The sequence below is a fragment of the Triplophysa rosa genome, linkage group LG22 (assembly GCF_024868665.1).
Source record: "Triplophysa rosa linkage group LG22, Trosa_1v2, whole genome shotgun sequence".
In the NCBI taxonomy this organism is placed as follows: domain Eukaryota; kingdom Metazoa; phylum Chordata; class Actinopteri; order Cypriniformes; family Nemacheilidae; genus Triplophysa; species Triplophysa rosa.
Genome location: NC_079911.1, coordinates 1,465,051 through 1,481,483, shown reverse-complemented (window position 1 = coordinate 1,481,483; position 16,433 = coordinate 1,465,051). Strand labels below are relative to the sequence as shown.

Genomic DNA, 16,433 nt, shown 5'->3' with positions numbered 1-16,433 from the left:
AGTTTTTGATACCATATTCAAGCCCTTTCCAAATCAGTTTTTATTTTGCTCATACCTTGTGTATGTAACAAAAGTTATGGCTGAGATCGGCTGAAGTGCTAGGATTTTCAGGAACGGAATTTGGAGGAAAACGGGTTTAAAGTTAAGTGATGAAAATAAAAGCACAACAGTCCAGTATCACAAGTAAAAGTCACTTTAGAGTAGTAAAAGACTTACTCTAATAACAATTTAATAAAAAAAACGTTTAAACAAAACCGTTTGTATAAAACGAAAGTAAGGAAAATGGTGCGGGCACACTTAAAGAACGAGAGCTCTGCCATTATCACTACACACAAGGAAACTAGCAAACATTACGGACAACAACTAATAAGCAGTGAAGTAAGTTTTACCTTGTTTATCATGTGCATAGTGTCTGGACTTTTGATCATCCCTTGTATGTTTTGCGATCGGATAACTCCCGGTGCTGCAGACAGGGAGCTCTGTCATCTCACGAAAACATTGTATAAAAAACTTTGCATGCCGTAGTTTACACAGGACTGGCGGGAAATGTGCATTGATACTCCTTCAATCTTCATGTTATGTGGTTTACTTTGATAGGTGTCCCAGCGCGACATCCAACGGCTTTTCCCAGATGGCATCACATATGTCTAGTCAGTAACAATGGCAGGTGAAAACACGCACGTCCCTTCGTGAGCATATCACGCTCTAATGAAGGGAAACAGGGAGTTACAAATTGCCCTCATTGTAATCCGTCAAAATGACGGTCGGACGGCCTTCAGATTTTTCCATCACTGGTAAACATTTTTTGTCAATGACAGAGAATTTTCGGTTAACGTGACCTTTGCTCACACACTTACAGGAAAATCTGGACCACGGCCAATCAGAGGGGGGTCCGCCCTTCACAATCTCTGATTGGTTTAGACCACGATATGGGCCTAATGTGTGTCTGTTGTTGAATCACAGGGAGACTTTTTTTTCCCCTCGAACGGCTGGTCGCACCGGTGCGACCTCAGATTTTTCTTAGTCGCACCATTGAGAAATAAGGTCGCAGGTGCGACCAAATTGGTCGCACTCTAGAGCCCTGCTATATACAGTATACGGTACATTTTCGTGAATTCAGACTGTTGATAAATATTACTTACATCGGCAGTTTTGTCTCGTTCAGTCTAGGGCTGAACGATTAATCGAAATCGCAATCGCGATGTGAGACGTTGAAATTTGCTAATCGCAAGAGGCTGCGATGTGGAAGCGATGTGAAAAATAGGAAACGCATCTGTTCCAAGCCCGCTTTGAGTGGCATTCTTGCTAACCAACTGAGTGAGCGCACCTCCGTTATGCCTAATCAGCACTGCCCCAGCCAACTGCATAAACGTCTGTCATTAAAAAAACAAACATACAGAAGGCAGGAGAGAGACAGTGTGTGTTATTATGGCATCTGCAGAGTCAGATCGATCATATTAGGCAAATAAATACTAAAGAACCGTCCAATTCAGAAGACCGCACACACAGCCTGTGTCATACTCGCGTGACTCTTCCCCGCGTTGTGCGTCTCGCGGGCGAGCCGTTTAAACTTGACGCGCACACACAGCCTGTCATACTCGCGCGTCTCTGCCCCGCGTTGCGCGTCTCGCGGACGAGCCGTTTAAACTTGACGCGCATACACAGCCTGTTTCGTAATGACGTTTATAGTACTTGAGTCCGGCTCGGGCATCTGGCAATATGGACGAGGCTTGACGCACGCGCGCACCCTGTGTAAACTCACGCCTAGCTCCGCGTTTCAAACAAATGTAAATTCTATCTAACTGTTTTGCTAATTTCACTTGGATGAAATTAAACATTCAGCACATTTTTTACTTGTTTTAAAAAATCCCACATACTTAAACAATAATAAATCAGCCTATGTAAACTATGAACTATTTTAATAATTCACTAACACAATAGAAAATGTTATGGATTTAAGGGTTACAATGGGAGTTGTATTTGTTTTAATGGAAACTATAATAGTGTACACTGGTATTTGGATTCTATTGGTGTGATGTAATCTGGAAGTTGGGAACCAATTGAACAACAGTAAGCCCTATTTGAATAATGCCCAAAGCACACTACAAAAATTAATTTTGTAATGGTTTTAATGGAAACAGTTAAATGTTTTTGTTGTTGTTGTTTTCTTTCAGGGTAACTATACCCATACTGTGCTCCACACAACAATATTGAATTGAAGCTTGAATTAGAAAAGTTAAAATCGCAAATCAAATCGCAATCGCAATGTCTGTCAAAAATATCGCAATTAGATATTTTCCCCAAATCGCTCTGCCCTAGTTCAGTCGGTCTCGATCGCTCATGAGGAACAACTTTGATGCTAATCCTGCTTGTACTGTCCAAGGTTGAAAAAGCACTCCAGTTTGAAGTCATTCGCGCAAACAAGCAGGTTTTTACTTATGGTTTCTGATGGATTTCCACTAAAAATAAAATAAATCCACTCCTGTCTCTTCCGAGGTTAGGACTCTGTGCAGCAACTACATTGCATGTTGTCCACGAACTTTAGCCATGGCGTCACATACACCACTGTCGCTTGTGAAAACAACAATGGTGGAGCGCGGTGGGTGGAACTGTGTAGATTAAGGGGCGGTAACATTATAATAAAATCCGCTTTGGATGTCACAATCGGAGCGAAATCTGAACGGCTCGATTTCTCACATGCTTGCAGGGAAAGGCACACCAAAACAAACTTACTGGGTTCTTATTTTTCACATTTTCTGGGTTCAAGTTCGGTGTTCAGCCGAATGTGTGAAATAGCCAAATAAATTTTACCGAACATGACTCGTGATACGATCAAGCAGCAACCAGCACAGAGAGAGAGACAGAGACACGCGTGCGCTTTATTACTGCCGCAAACATTTTGGCAGTGCGTGTGTGTGTGTGTGCGTGCGTGTGTGTGGAGCATTTTAAAGTGTCAGAAAGACACAGCACGGGACTTGCCGCACGGAAGTAAATTTCAGAATGAAAGCGTCTTTACCGGTCGGTAACTTTACTTCAGACAGAAGCGGGCTGTCTGACAGTAGCCCCGCTGCTCGCGACATCCTTTGACATCATACAGTCGTCGCGTGCACACAGTTCCCTGTACTAAACAGCTGGTTAAAGTATGTTCTGTGCATCCCAGCCACGAGTGCACCTTCTGAGAGAACAGTCAGCTTTTGTGGGCGGAGTTTGGAGGAGAGACGTGAACCGAAATGGTTGTCAGTCAGCATCAGTCAGAATTGCTTGCATTGGATGTTTTATTTTCTCAAATCATTTTGCAATGTAGCCTATAATAATCCAACAGTTTTAGTTTATTCGTATTTTTAGCTTATAGGCCTAATGTGGAATGACACTTTTTAATGAAGTGTTTTGTTGTAGGGGTACAGAGTAACTTACATTACATTCTTTTAGCAGTCAGTTATAGGCCTAATTAATATAGGCTATTCATGAAGGGAGAGGGCTCAATTTTTTGTTTGAATTTACTTTGTTTTGCTCAATTTTATATTAAGTTGTATTGTATTTTATTGAAAAGCAAGACAAATTATAAAAAGCACATTTTGACTATTTGGTTTGTGCAATAGTGAAAAAAATGGCTTAATAAATAGAAGAAATGCAAAAAAAACATGTTCGGTGTTCGGTATTATTCGGCCTTCAGCCAAGTGTTTCATATCATGTTCCGCTTCGGCCAAGAATTTTTGTTTCGGTGCATCCCTAATTTAATTTTGAATGTCAAGTCTAAAGCGGCAGTCTGCAAGTTCTTTTGAGTAAAAATTTGCTAAAACCAATTATTGAGCAAGTACATGAAAGAACGGTGTTTAAAACTGTGTCATTTACCCTTGCTGGATTCACCACGGTACGCTTGTAATAATGGTTTGTAATTTGACCTGTCGGGTCGACTTTACCGGAGATCCTTATATGGTGTCTTTCGTCTATGCGTCATTTCGTCACATTCGTACAGAACGAAGAGGATCCGGCTGCTAGCCAGCGTGTGGATGCTGCGAGTGACAGGCGATTTGTAGAGTGTTCTCACAACTGTTGGGTAGGATTTCATACAACGTTGAGTATTATTTATGGCGGCGTTTAGTACTTTTACTTTTAAACGCCAAGCAGTGTTGACATCTGGGGATTCATCATTTGTGAAAAACAAGAAGAACGAACTGAAGACGGTTTACAAAGAAACAGGGAATGTGATTATACTCGTGCAACAATTAATATTGGCTAGGCATTTTCAAATGCGGATGCAGACATCGCTTTCTTTCTTCAACAGGTAACACAAAAACCGTAGCGCACTTGTTGTGTTAATACAGACGGGTACAGTTTCATCGATTGTTATTTCTCTCTTTATGTTCATTATTATAAATGTAATTTAAGCCCTATTCGCCCGGGATTAGTATTATCTGGGGACCTCGTGTGATTTAGAAATTACCTCCCCACATCTGTATTTCATTAGCACGGACAAGTGAAGCCTGTGATTTTACTCAAATTTATGGACTTATATCCTGGATATGATGGCAAGGCTTTGCATATAGTATATATAGTTGTATGGTTTATGACCGTGCCTGTCAGCATTTGAGACCCGCGTTCGGAGATCTTCTGTCCGGTTCGCGTTACGGGAGTTTCCATGAGAAATAACAAAATGACCCAGCACCCGAAATAATATCAAAACACTTCAACACAGCCTCCATTTGCGCTATTTGTGTCCTACAGACTGCCGCTTTAAGCTAGTGAACTTGTTTTTTTTGCAATTGTTGCACTGATGCTGGTTTAATAAATAATTCACTAAACTTGTGATAATTTGTTTATTTTTTGTTTTACAAGGTTAGGAAATTGTTGTATAAGTGGAGCCTGTTGCCTTGCACAGTGCATACAGTTTAAGTAATTCAGCAATTTTACCTTAGTATCGGATCGGTACTCTGTATCGGCCAATAATGAATCTCTGGTATCAGGGAATCGGTATCAGAAGCAAAAATGGTGGGTCAAAGCATCCCTAGTATGTGCATGCTTACTTTTTTTAATTATGTTTATGCATGGGAAGTAAAACATACTTTTTAAGTCACTGAAATAAGTTCAGAAAACACGTACTTAAGATACATATTGATGTATTTCACACCTGGGCAAATAAAGATCTAACCCCTAATGGAGCCTTTTTTAAATCAAAGTTTAAAATTTAGTTACTGTGTGTGAATGAATCTTTACCCATGTGATGGGACTTTAGTAAACTTGGCCTTGTATTCATGACTTTGTTTTTTTGTGTGTTAAAGGAGCAGCAGAAAGAGGGCGAGTGAAGATACAGTCAGTGCAGGTGAACAGCTACAATCTGCACCACGTGTCGCCAACATGGAGGAGGACGAGCATAAACAAGACTTTCTCTGTGAGACAAATATTACAAATCTTTTGTTTGTTGTATTATGCGTCACCATTGTCCTCACTACAAAAAATAGTGCTGCTGGCCTTAAGATAATTAGTAATCATAAATTATAAAAGTTGAAACATCATAATCCAAACTACATCAGGGAGTTCTCAAAATGTTTGGTGCCAGGGACCCCTTAATGGTGACAATTTTCCAAGGAACCCTCAAATTTTTTTAAAGATATATTTTAGAGGTGTTAGCCTTTAATTGGAAAGGACAGTGGAGAACAGACAGGAAAGCATTAGATAGAGACAGGGGGAGTAGGACAGTCAAAGGACACTCGAGACGGGAATTGAACTCTGGTCGGGCCGCAAGTACACGGGCACTATATGTCAGCGCACTAACCACAGGGCTATTTGCGCTGACAAGTTAAAAATATCGTCTTTTTTTGTTCTGAGGACGAAAGAAAGTCATGAAGGTTTGAGAGGACAGAGAGTAGTATTGCACACTTCACATCTTCGTAGAGTCTTTAGTTTGATCACATTTATAAAACAAACAAACACAGTTGAACTTCGCGAACAAAGCCTCTTTCTCTAGCTCTTGGTGGTTAATGCGTGGGTGTGCTTTTCCGGGAGAATTGTCCAATAAGCAGGGATGTGATTTTTCAGTATAAATACGGATTTCTGTATTTTTTTAACCTTGCTGGGATCACCCGCATAAATTTTGATTTGTTTTAATTTGTGACGGGATTGGCGGGTGCGGGTTTGGGGGATGTGCGTGTAGTCATCATACAGCCGGCCAACAGGATCCTTTCCTTGTCTCTACGTCATGCACACGCTTGTTATAAATGCAGTGCGACCGCTTCATTCAGAACATAATTTTGCAAGGTATCTTTATGTATCCAGAGAGTCTGTGAAAAATAGTGTGCCAAACACAGCTGTTTTGGTACTCAAAAAATTTAAAGCAAGTGGTGTTATTTTTTATTAAGTGGGGAACTGAATAGCTTCTTGTAACGTATATAGAAAATCCTTATTTTATACTGTTGTCTGAGGTCTACTTATGACGTTCGTGTGGTTTTTACATTCGAAAACATCAAAATTAATAAGTAATAGGCTATTTTCTACCCTGGTTTTGAGGCCGGTTCAAGAAACACTCGGTTTTTATGAGCAGGCTGCATTGAAGACTTGGAAGTAAACGCCCACTGCTATGATTGGATAACAGTTCCAAAAGACAGCAGTGTGCCCTGTGATGTACATTTCTGTTTTTCTGTTTGACAATCTATGTGCTTGCTTAGTTGGAGCCTTCTCTAAACTTGGTTAGACACGTTAGGTTACAAATAATCAGGACATATAAAGCGAACTCTAAGAAAGCAATAGTAATGCATTGTACATATATTTTTACTCGCATAAGATTCCGGTCGGATTCAATATTGACGGCACAGCATTGCTTTTTAATCTCAGTCTCTCTGCAAATCCAGCATCGACATGTGCTTTGTTTACAAAGGAATCCATGGTGAAATGAAGCGAACAAATGCTCAATGTTTCACCCACATGAGAACGTACTAAAAAATAAACTTCAACCTAGCATTCCTAATATCACAATCCGAAGGAAGCGACTGTGTTCTTTCACAACCAGGCGCTGCACAATGTTGCATGCTTGTTGCTTGGTCGCTCTAAATAAAATAACAGTGAAAGAAGTCCTTACTTTTACACATATGACGTGGGGCTAGCCGCTCTTGAGAGACCTTTGCTAAAGTGACAGGGTTGCCAGATCTTCACTAAAAAAGGCAAATAAAGACAAGACGAAAACATACCTTAAAATGCTAATTGTTTATTTATTTTACAAGACCAAAAAACCTCAAAAACTGCAACGAACAATTTATTAAGACCTAAGTGCCGAGGCTTTTTAATCTAAGACCAAACAACAAGCATAAAAGCGCTTATTAATCATGAACATGGCAACACAGCAAAAGAGCGCTGTGTGTTGCAGCCTTCCACACATACAGTGAGGTAAATAAGTATTTGAACCCCTGCTGATTTTGTAAGTTTGCCTGCTTACAAAGAAATGAAGGGTCTATAATTTTTATGGTGGGTTTATTTTAACTGATGGAGACAGAATATTAAAAAAAATCTGGGAAAAAAGTTATATAAAGGTTATAAATTGATTTGCATTTTAGTCAGTGAAATAAGTATTTGATCCCTGAGCAAAACATAACTTTGTACTTTGTGGAGAAACCCTTGTTGGCAAGCACAGAGGTCAGACATTTCTGATAGTTGGTCACCAGGTTTGCACATGTGTCAGGATACATTTAGTCCACTCCTCTGTCAATCTTTAAGAGTTCTTGGCTGTCACTCAGTAAATTAGAGTTTTAGCCTCCTTCACAGATTTTCTATAGGACTAGGGTCTAGAGCAGAGAGGGGCAAACTTTTTAGACCAGAGGGCCACATCAAGTTTTGCAAACCAAGTGAAGGGCCGAAATGCTACAACCTTGGTAATAGAACATTTATTTAAACTGGAGGTATGCATGGAAAATTATTACCTGACAGAAAAATGTGTCATATTAACACATTAAACAACAATTATTATTTAATATCTATTATTGAGTCATATTTACAACAGATATAATCTCACTACACTCCTATTATGTACATATCAGTCATCATAAAACTATGTCTGATAAAAACTAAGGAAAACCTTAGTAATTGCCTTTCCAAGCCATGGTTATGACAGTGTTCATGTAAGCAGTGAGCCTGGTCCCCTCTCCTTGCAAGGGTGTCAAAGTCTGGAGTGATCTTTGATGTAGAGATCCTCAGGATAGCTGACAAGTGGCTGTTTGTTAGGTTTGATCTGGCTTTGTTGTAATTCATGATTGAGTAGGTTTGTTCACACACATATGTGGATCCAAATAAAACAAGCATTCTTTGGGCATGTTTCTTAATGTTTGGAAAAAAAATTAATCCAGTGAAGCATAAAACTGGATAACTGGTGTTGTCTGAAACTTCTCCTTCAAAGTACTGTTACACTGGATGTCAATGAGTTCCAGTTGTGTGTCTGGTGGTGCATTCTCACTGTCAAAAGATAGGGGGCATGAGACAAGTTCAAGCTCAGTCTCAATTTTTGCAAAGTCTGTGAAGCGACGGGAAAATGCAAGTCGCTCAAAGTGCTGCTGTACCTCTCAATGTGAGACTGTGCTATTGGTGAGCTTAGTCCGCCCAGTGTTGGAAAATGAGCAAAATCTCGGCTGGATATATGTCTGGAGAACAATACAAGTTTGGCTTTGAACGCTTTCACGTTGCTGTACAGTTCGTGTGCAAAAACGTCCTTTCCCTGAAGTTTCAAATTGAGATCATTCAGATGCCTCAGTGTTTCGACACCGAACGTGAGGTCGGTCAGCCAGTCTGTGTCTTGTAATTCTGGAAAGTCGTCAGTTTTACCAACTCTATTGAGGAATGTTGCTATCTCAGCTTTTAGTTCCCAGACACGGTGAAACACTTTGCCGAGACTTAGCCAGCGCACATTTGAGTGGTATAAGAGGTCATGGTGCTCTGCCTCCATTTCGTTAAATAGCTGAATGAACTGCCAATGGTTAAGCGCTCTTGCCCGTATAAAGTTGACAAGCTTCACAACCACTTTGACAACATTTTCTAGCTTCAACACACTTTTACACAATGCTTCTTGATGTATGATGCAGTGAAGACATATTAGTTCTAGGGATGCACCGATACCAGTATCGGGTATCGGCCCGATATCAAGCTCATGTACTCGTACTCATACTCGTAATGACACACCGATACCAATGACCGATACCTCACGTGACATACATAGAGCCCTATGATTTCCACAATGCGGAAAACGCAGACAGAATCGAGGAATCCAGGCATAAACACAGAAATGTATTATTTCCTAACAAGAAATTAGCGCTGAACCGCTAACAGCTAACGAAATATTCAGATACTGTTTAAATATGTATTCTGCTTGTTTTGCGTGAATGTGTGTGAAAGAGTGGTGCGGTTGCGTGTACTGAACCTGAACGCATTGTGCTTGTGGAGCTTTCAGTGCCAGTGTTTCACTGCACGAGGACACAAACACATAAACAAACACCATTTGCAGCGATCCGTCAAAATAAGTCCAGTTGACTTGAACAAGTTATAACACACTCACATTTTACCACACCACCCCCCTTAAATTTTTTAATAATTCGACCACAGAGTATATTGTTTACTATAGCAAACTGAAGTAAATGTGCTAGTAAAATTGTGCTACTTATCATAAAAAAATTGAACTATTTAAAAATAGTACTTAAATTTAAGTAGACCTAAAAACAAAAGAAAAACAAATGTACCAGTAAGATACTGGTTTATTAACATTATTGTACATTATACAGGCATCGGTTATAGGTATCGGTATCGGCGAGTACCAGAAAAAAAGCATCGGTACTCGTACCAGTCTAAAAAATGGTATCGGTGCATCCCTAATTAGTTTTTCTGAGTTCAGGCATTCGTCTTTTACTTTGTCTTGTAACCTTTTTAGCAGTCCAGTGTTTTTACTGGTTAGGTTTGGAGATCCATCCGTTGTGACACTTGTCAGCTTTCCCCACGGCAGGTTATTTTTCCCCAGGCAGACGGACACACTGTCATATAAATCAACGCCCCTGGTAGTGCTGGGCGATATACCGGTTCATACCGAATACCGGTGTGTATTTTTGTTATGATATGAATTTTTAATATACTGCATTACCGGTGTATGTCGCTTAAACAACGTGCGGAACGCAGCGCAGCGTGACACTGTTTCAGTGGGGCCCCTTTTCACTGTTGCACTGTGACTGGCCATTCACACAGAATGCGTCTTTGTATGCCACGGCACTACTTTATCATAATTTTTCTATATAAACATGCGCTAAACGGAGGCGTTTGGATGTTTGCGTGCGTCTCGCGCATGAGCGGTGACGTTACATATTTCTTTCCCAGCGCACCTCGCGGCTGAACAGCAGCACAAGTGTAACAATTGCAAGTTCGCATTACGTTATATTAAATATACTCACGAACAAACATTTTCAAAAAACTATCGTGTTCCCCTCATATCTGCTCAATATAAGCATATAATATGATGTGTTTTTAGTTTGAACTGTTTCTCTATATGCTATGATGAGAAATAAGGGTCAGTAGAGGAAGGAGAATTGACAGCGTGATGCGATCGCTTTCCTCTCACATATCTAATTTAAGCCTTTGTTTTATGATTAAAAAATATGATTTCAGGAAATCATGACACCATTTTGACTATGTAAAACACAACAGACATCGCATGCATGTTTTAATGGTATTATTGTTACTATTTTGTTTTCAACTATTAATTTTTTGGTGGATGCTCCTAACTAGCACCAAAAAAGTTCATTTCGAGCCCTGTTCTCTATTTATTTGCTTAACTGAATAGCATGCGAAGGTAACTTGCATACATAATATTTGTTAAAGAAGTCTAAACATTGCAGTTATTATAGGGGATACTGTCACTGTCACCATGACAGTATAAAAGGGCATTTTAAGTCAATCAACAGCACTGTTTCCTCTCTCAATCAGTAAAAAAATACCGCCATGTACCGGGAAACCGGTATAAATCTGGAAAACACAGTTATATACATTTTTGGTCATACCGCCCAGCACTAGCCCCTGGTCGTTCCCATCATTGATTCCATCCGAAGAAGTTCCTTTGTTATTTTGAAATTTTCGTTTATTCCTCTGACAAAAATCAAAAGTTGAGCAGTGCCCGCGATGTCAGTACTTTCATCCAGTGCGATGAAAGTACTGAAAAAAAGACTGCCGTCCGCTTTCTTTTTTAGTTGGGAGAGCAGCTCCTCAGCAATAACTTCAACGCGCCTGGTGATTGTTCTCCGCGATAAGCTAATTTTCTCAAACTGACTTTTAGAACCAGGACAAAGTATGTCAGCAGTCTCCACCATACAGTTTTTCACAAATTCCCCATCCGAAAAAGGCTTGCTGTGCTTTGCAATTTTATGTGCCACTACATAACTAGCTTTCGTTACAGGTTCTTGAATTGCGCACTGTTTCGTAAATGTATTTTGCTGGGCTTTTAAGTTTGTGGCAATTTTTAAAGCTTTGTTTGCCTTTTCTGCAGATGACAGGTTCACAGCATAATTCGAATGCTTGCTTGAAAAATGAGGACTGAGGTTGTAGTCTTTAAAAACGGCAATACTTTCATGGCATATTAGACATACTGCCTTTTGTCCGATACTGGTGAAGAAGTATTTTCTTGTCCATTCTTAGACACACGACATTCAGAGTCCACTTTTCTTTTTTTCGCCACACTCATTTTCACTCATTAACGTCCTAGTTATTACCAATGCATTCTAATTCTATGTTAGGCCCTAACTGTACTGTGTGCGTTTATACCGCCACCTATTGGCGTTTGCTTGTATTGCATCAAATTAGTAATTCAGAACCAAAACATTACTCAAATGCAGTATTTAAAAAAAAACTCCCTCGTGGCTCGCGGGCCGGATGAAAGTTTTCAGCGGGCCGTATATGGCCCGCGGGTCGTAGTTTGCCCTCCTCTGGTCTAGAGACTGGCTAGGACATTTAATGAGCTTCTCCTTAAGCCACCCTTTGGTTGTCTTGGCAATATGTTTTGGGTCTTTGTCATGTTAAACGCACATCCACGACCCATCTTCAGTGATCTAGTTAAGGGGAGGAGGTTCTCGTCCAAGATTTTACAGTACACTGGCCCGTCCCTCAGCCCCTCAATGCGGTGAAGTCACCCTGTGTACCTGTAGCAGAGAAAAAAAGCCCTAAAGCATAATGTTTCCAACACTGTGCTTCTCTGTAGACATGATGTTCTTGGGCTCATAGTCAGCATTTCTCTCCCTCCAAACACAGGAGTCAATGGAAGAAATGGATACCTAATGTTGATTTGGTGCACTGAGTGTTTTTTTCCATGCGCCGCTAGAAGTAACGTTAGAGAGCTTACGGTAGTTTCGATCCCCGGAAAAAAAGGATGAGCAGTTTTAGTTCAGACGGGCGTGGATGTGTTTTACATTGCTCTTAGTTCCGAGTAACCTAAAAGTGAGTCAAAAAATACTTTTGTCCGTCGTTCTTCAGACGCTTCAGTATTTTATTGATTTGCTGGTTAAAGTTACAGGAGTGCATATGGTGTGGGGTATGAACTATAAACTATAAATGTTCAAGGGCTTCTGGGGAAAAAACTGCTTCCCGCGCAAGTAAGAGGGACAGTCCATTAAACATATGGGGGATTTATTTTGTGTGTGTGTCTGATTATTTTTTATGAAATGCTAGGTTTCAGTACTTGTGATGTCTACAGATAATGTTCAATAAAATACACACAAACACGGGCATAAAAGACAAAAGCATAACGTAAACAGTTAGTTGCAAGTGCTTATAGCGATGCTTCTCTTTTGTGGTATAGACTAGTATTTACAGTTGACAACATTATTCAAAAAATGGCCACGAATCTAGTGTCTAAGCCAAATGTTGTGTCGCCTATTTGGGCACATTTTGGTTTTGACAAGGGACAGCCGGTAAATTGCCACTCGAGTGCGTATTCAGTGCTGCTGGCAACATTGTCACTCCGTGAAGAGTAGGGACGGGCATTTTTCAATCATTTCATATTCGAATATTTCAGCTCATAAAAAACGAATATTCGTTCATTTAAATTAAGTTAATAAAGACATTTTTTAAATGTTTTTATTTAGTCACAATTTCACATCAAGCCTATAATTATCTTTAAATATTCATAACGCATTAATATTATATCCTGTATATAGGTTTTTTAATGTTGAAAAATTAGCAACCTTGGAAAAAAAGAAATGGAAAAATACATAAAAACTGCATTTAAACCTGCGCAGAATGGTATAATACAAAAAGAAAACATACAAAACAAAACAAACAAAATGTGTACTGAGAGTCTGTGATATATATTGTTTTCTTTGTCGTTCATGGTCAGTGTCTGTCTTGTTTAGCTTTGCATTGCATTTGCATCAATAAATAAGGTATTTATTTCAACTAAGGTAACTAAGGAATCACAGCGCGTTTTAAAACAAAGAAAAATGTATTTACAGTCTGTAACCTGAAGGCTACGACCCTTTTGAACTTCTTTGAAGGAAACTTCAGGCTCTTTAGGTATGGAAAAAGGTGCCAGTATTATGCTAAGGCCAAATTCATTAACATTAGTTGCAGTGAAATGTACATTTTCATGTTTCAAGTTGTTGAAATTAGCATTACTTAATATATTTTTAACGAACGAATGAATTAACAAAGAACAACCGCTCCGAAGTAATGGTAATAAATTAATTATTGTTAATAATTTAATATTACGTTGGTATTTTTATACCTAATGCAAGTAATGTTAACAAATTCTGTGGCTCACCAGTTTTGAAACATTTTAATATGGTGATGTCAGCAGAGCATAAAATGCAATCCGAGCATCCGGTGTGTAAACTTAAAATATTTAAACTAGCTTGCGATCTGAGTGAACAAAGATTTAGTAACACATACAAATGATTTTTTATATTTTCTGTATTATAAATTCATTACAGATGAAGTGAAGAAGCGTTAAATAAGACCTGACAACTCTAGGGTCTTCTGTAGAGGTAACTTAACCCTGTGGTCACGCAGTTTTTATTCTTATGAAAAATACCAATATTCGAATAGCATTTTTAATTTTCGAATAGTTATTGCGGATCCAATATTTGAACATTTGTGCACATTGCTAGTTAAGAGCCTCGCTGAAACCAGACAAAGTGAAACGAAAACTCGCACGAAACACTAAGAACTTGCCGATTGACTAAAGCGGCCCAGTAGTTGTACAACAGCCGAACACTTGTACTACAGGCTAGCCTGATATTCCCTTTTTATGTTGCGCTTTGAAAAAGGTTGTTTTTATAAATGTAGCCTAATTAATAGTTATATAATATTAATGATAATTTGCTGTTAAAAACAATAAATTATTCAAAGTTTCAAGTGCGTCTATATTTTTACCCTGTTGTTCTTTCTGCAGCTTCTGCGGAGAAAAAGCCTCTTTTATGTTGCACTCTGAAATAAATATTATAAATGGTAGATTTGTGGAGGTGTGTTGTTGGGTGCGATTAACCGCCAAACCGCATGATTTGTCACCGCGGTAAGAAAAAAAATCTTACTGTCACAGCCCTAATAGTGTGTTACCAATGGTTTGCTTGCTAACTGTGGTCCCAACTGTCTTGAAATCATTAACAAGCTTCTTCCGTGTAGTTCTGGGCTAATCTTTAACCTTTCTCATGATCATCTTTACTCCATTGGGGAAATCTTGCAGGGAGCTCCAGAACAAGGGCATTTTGTAGTTTTGTATTTCTTCAATTTCCAAATAATCGCACCAACAGTTGTCTCCTCACCAAGCTTCTGTCTGTAGCCTATTCAAGGTTTTTGCAGGTCTCCAATCTTGTCCCTGACATCCTTTAAAACCTATTTGGTCTGGACCATGGTGGTGGAGAGGTTGAAATGGAAGATACAGATTCTGTTGGCAGGCATCTTTTATATACATAACAAGCTGATTTAGTGAAAGTGAAAGTGACCTATTAGTCAGATATGGTGACCCATACCCGAAATGTGACCCCTGCATTTAACCCATCCAGAGAGTAGTGAACACACGCACAGTAAGTCATGAACACACGTACACCCGGAGCAGTGGGCAGCTATCATACCCGGGGAGCAAGTAGGGGTAAGGTGCCTTGCTCAAGGGCACCTCAGTCGTTACCCGCCGGCCCTGGGAATCGAACCGGCAACCTTCTGGTCACGAGTCCAACTCTCTAACCATTAGTTGGGGCAATACTTTCTTAAAGTGACAGGACTAATCTGTGGTCCATATAGGCACATAACCAATCTGTGGAGCCAGAATTCTTGCTAGTTGGTAGGGGATCAAATACTCATTTCACTGACTGAAATGCAAATAAATGTATAACCTTTATATAAAAAAAATTCCCTGTTTTTTTTAAATATTCTGTCTCTATCAGTTAAAATAAACCTACCATAAGAATTATAGACCCTTCATTTCTTTGTAAGCAGGCAAACTTACAAAATCAGCAGGGGATCAAATACTTATTTTCCTCACTGTAAACACAATACAGCGCTTATCAGCGGTTTAGTTTAGACTGACAGACAAAACAAATCTTTAGCCGAAAAATATGTCGCTATGGTTACTGGTTCAAGGTCATGTTCAACAGTTGCCTCGATGAACCCCTCAAGCCCGCTGAAATGCGGATGCTGAGAGGTCCTTCCAAGGCGGGATCATCTGCTTGGATGGCCCCCATTCCGGAGGATCGAGTCCTGGCCGGCGCATCCCTGGAGGACTCCGCGCCTTCTGCCTCCCACTCCGCTGATCCTGCCTCCCCAGCCAGATTCCGTGGCAAGAGAGGTAGGAGGGAATCGTGGGAGACGGCGTCTGATTCCTCCACAGCGTGGCCACCAACATCTCCCTCTGAACTTCCTCATCCCACCGTGAATCCCGTGGGGCGGCCCAGGTGGAAGAAGAGGAAGAAGGGGTCTCCCAACCACCTGCTACAGCTCCGGTCCCACCGGTGCCGGCCACAGCTCCGGTCCCATCAACCACAGCTACGGTCCCGACAGCATTTTCCTCTGTGCCTGTTCAGCCGGCAGTCCAGCCGGCATTTCCCCAAGCGCCGGTCCAGCTGGTTTTTTCCCCAGCGCTGGTTTTTGGTCCTATTCCGTCCTGTTCTTTGTTTGTGGTGTTTGTCCTCGTGCCTATCTGTCTTGTCCTGCTGAGTTTTCTCCCTTGGGCCGCCAAGGGGCATCCCTTGGGGCGGGGGTAATGTCATGATTCTGTCCTTCTGGTCATGAGTTTTCTAGTTCTGTGGACAGAGTCGTGACAGTACCATGTCTTTTGTGCTTGTTGTGTTATGTGTGGAGACACGTGGCCTTTGTTGTGACTTTGCGCCACGTGTCGTCGTGTCGCGTGCTTTGGCCCAGCCCCCTTGTTTTCTCTTCATCTCTCCCTTAGTGTATTATTCCTGTCACCTGCCGTCACCTTCACCATGTAATTATCCCTT

General features: G+C 40.4%; 1 protein-coding gene across 1 annotated transcript in view; it reads left to right on the top strand.

The window, feature by feature from the left end:
• The window catches only part of LOC130545907 (zinc finger protein 883-like), a 52,268-nt gene that overhangs the window by 25,245 nt on the left and 10,590 nt on the right, over positions 1-16,433 (top strand). Inside the window, exon 2 of the mRNA XM_057320831.1 lies at positions 5,280-5,389. Coding sequence (XP_057176814.1) covers positions 5,356-5,389 — 34 coding nt within the window. The 5' untranslated portion in view covers positions 5,280-5,355. The remainder of the gene's footprint in view (positions 1-5,279; positions 5,390-16,433) is intronic.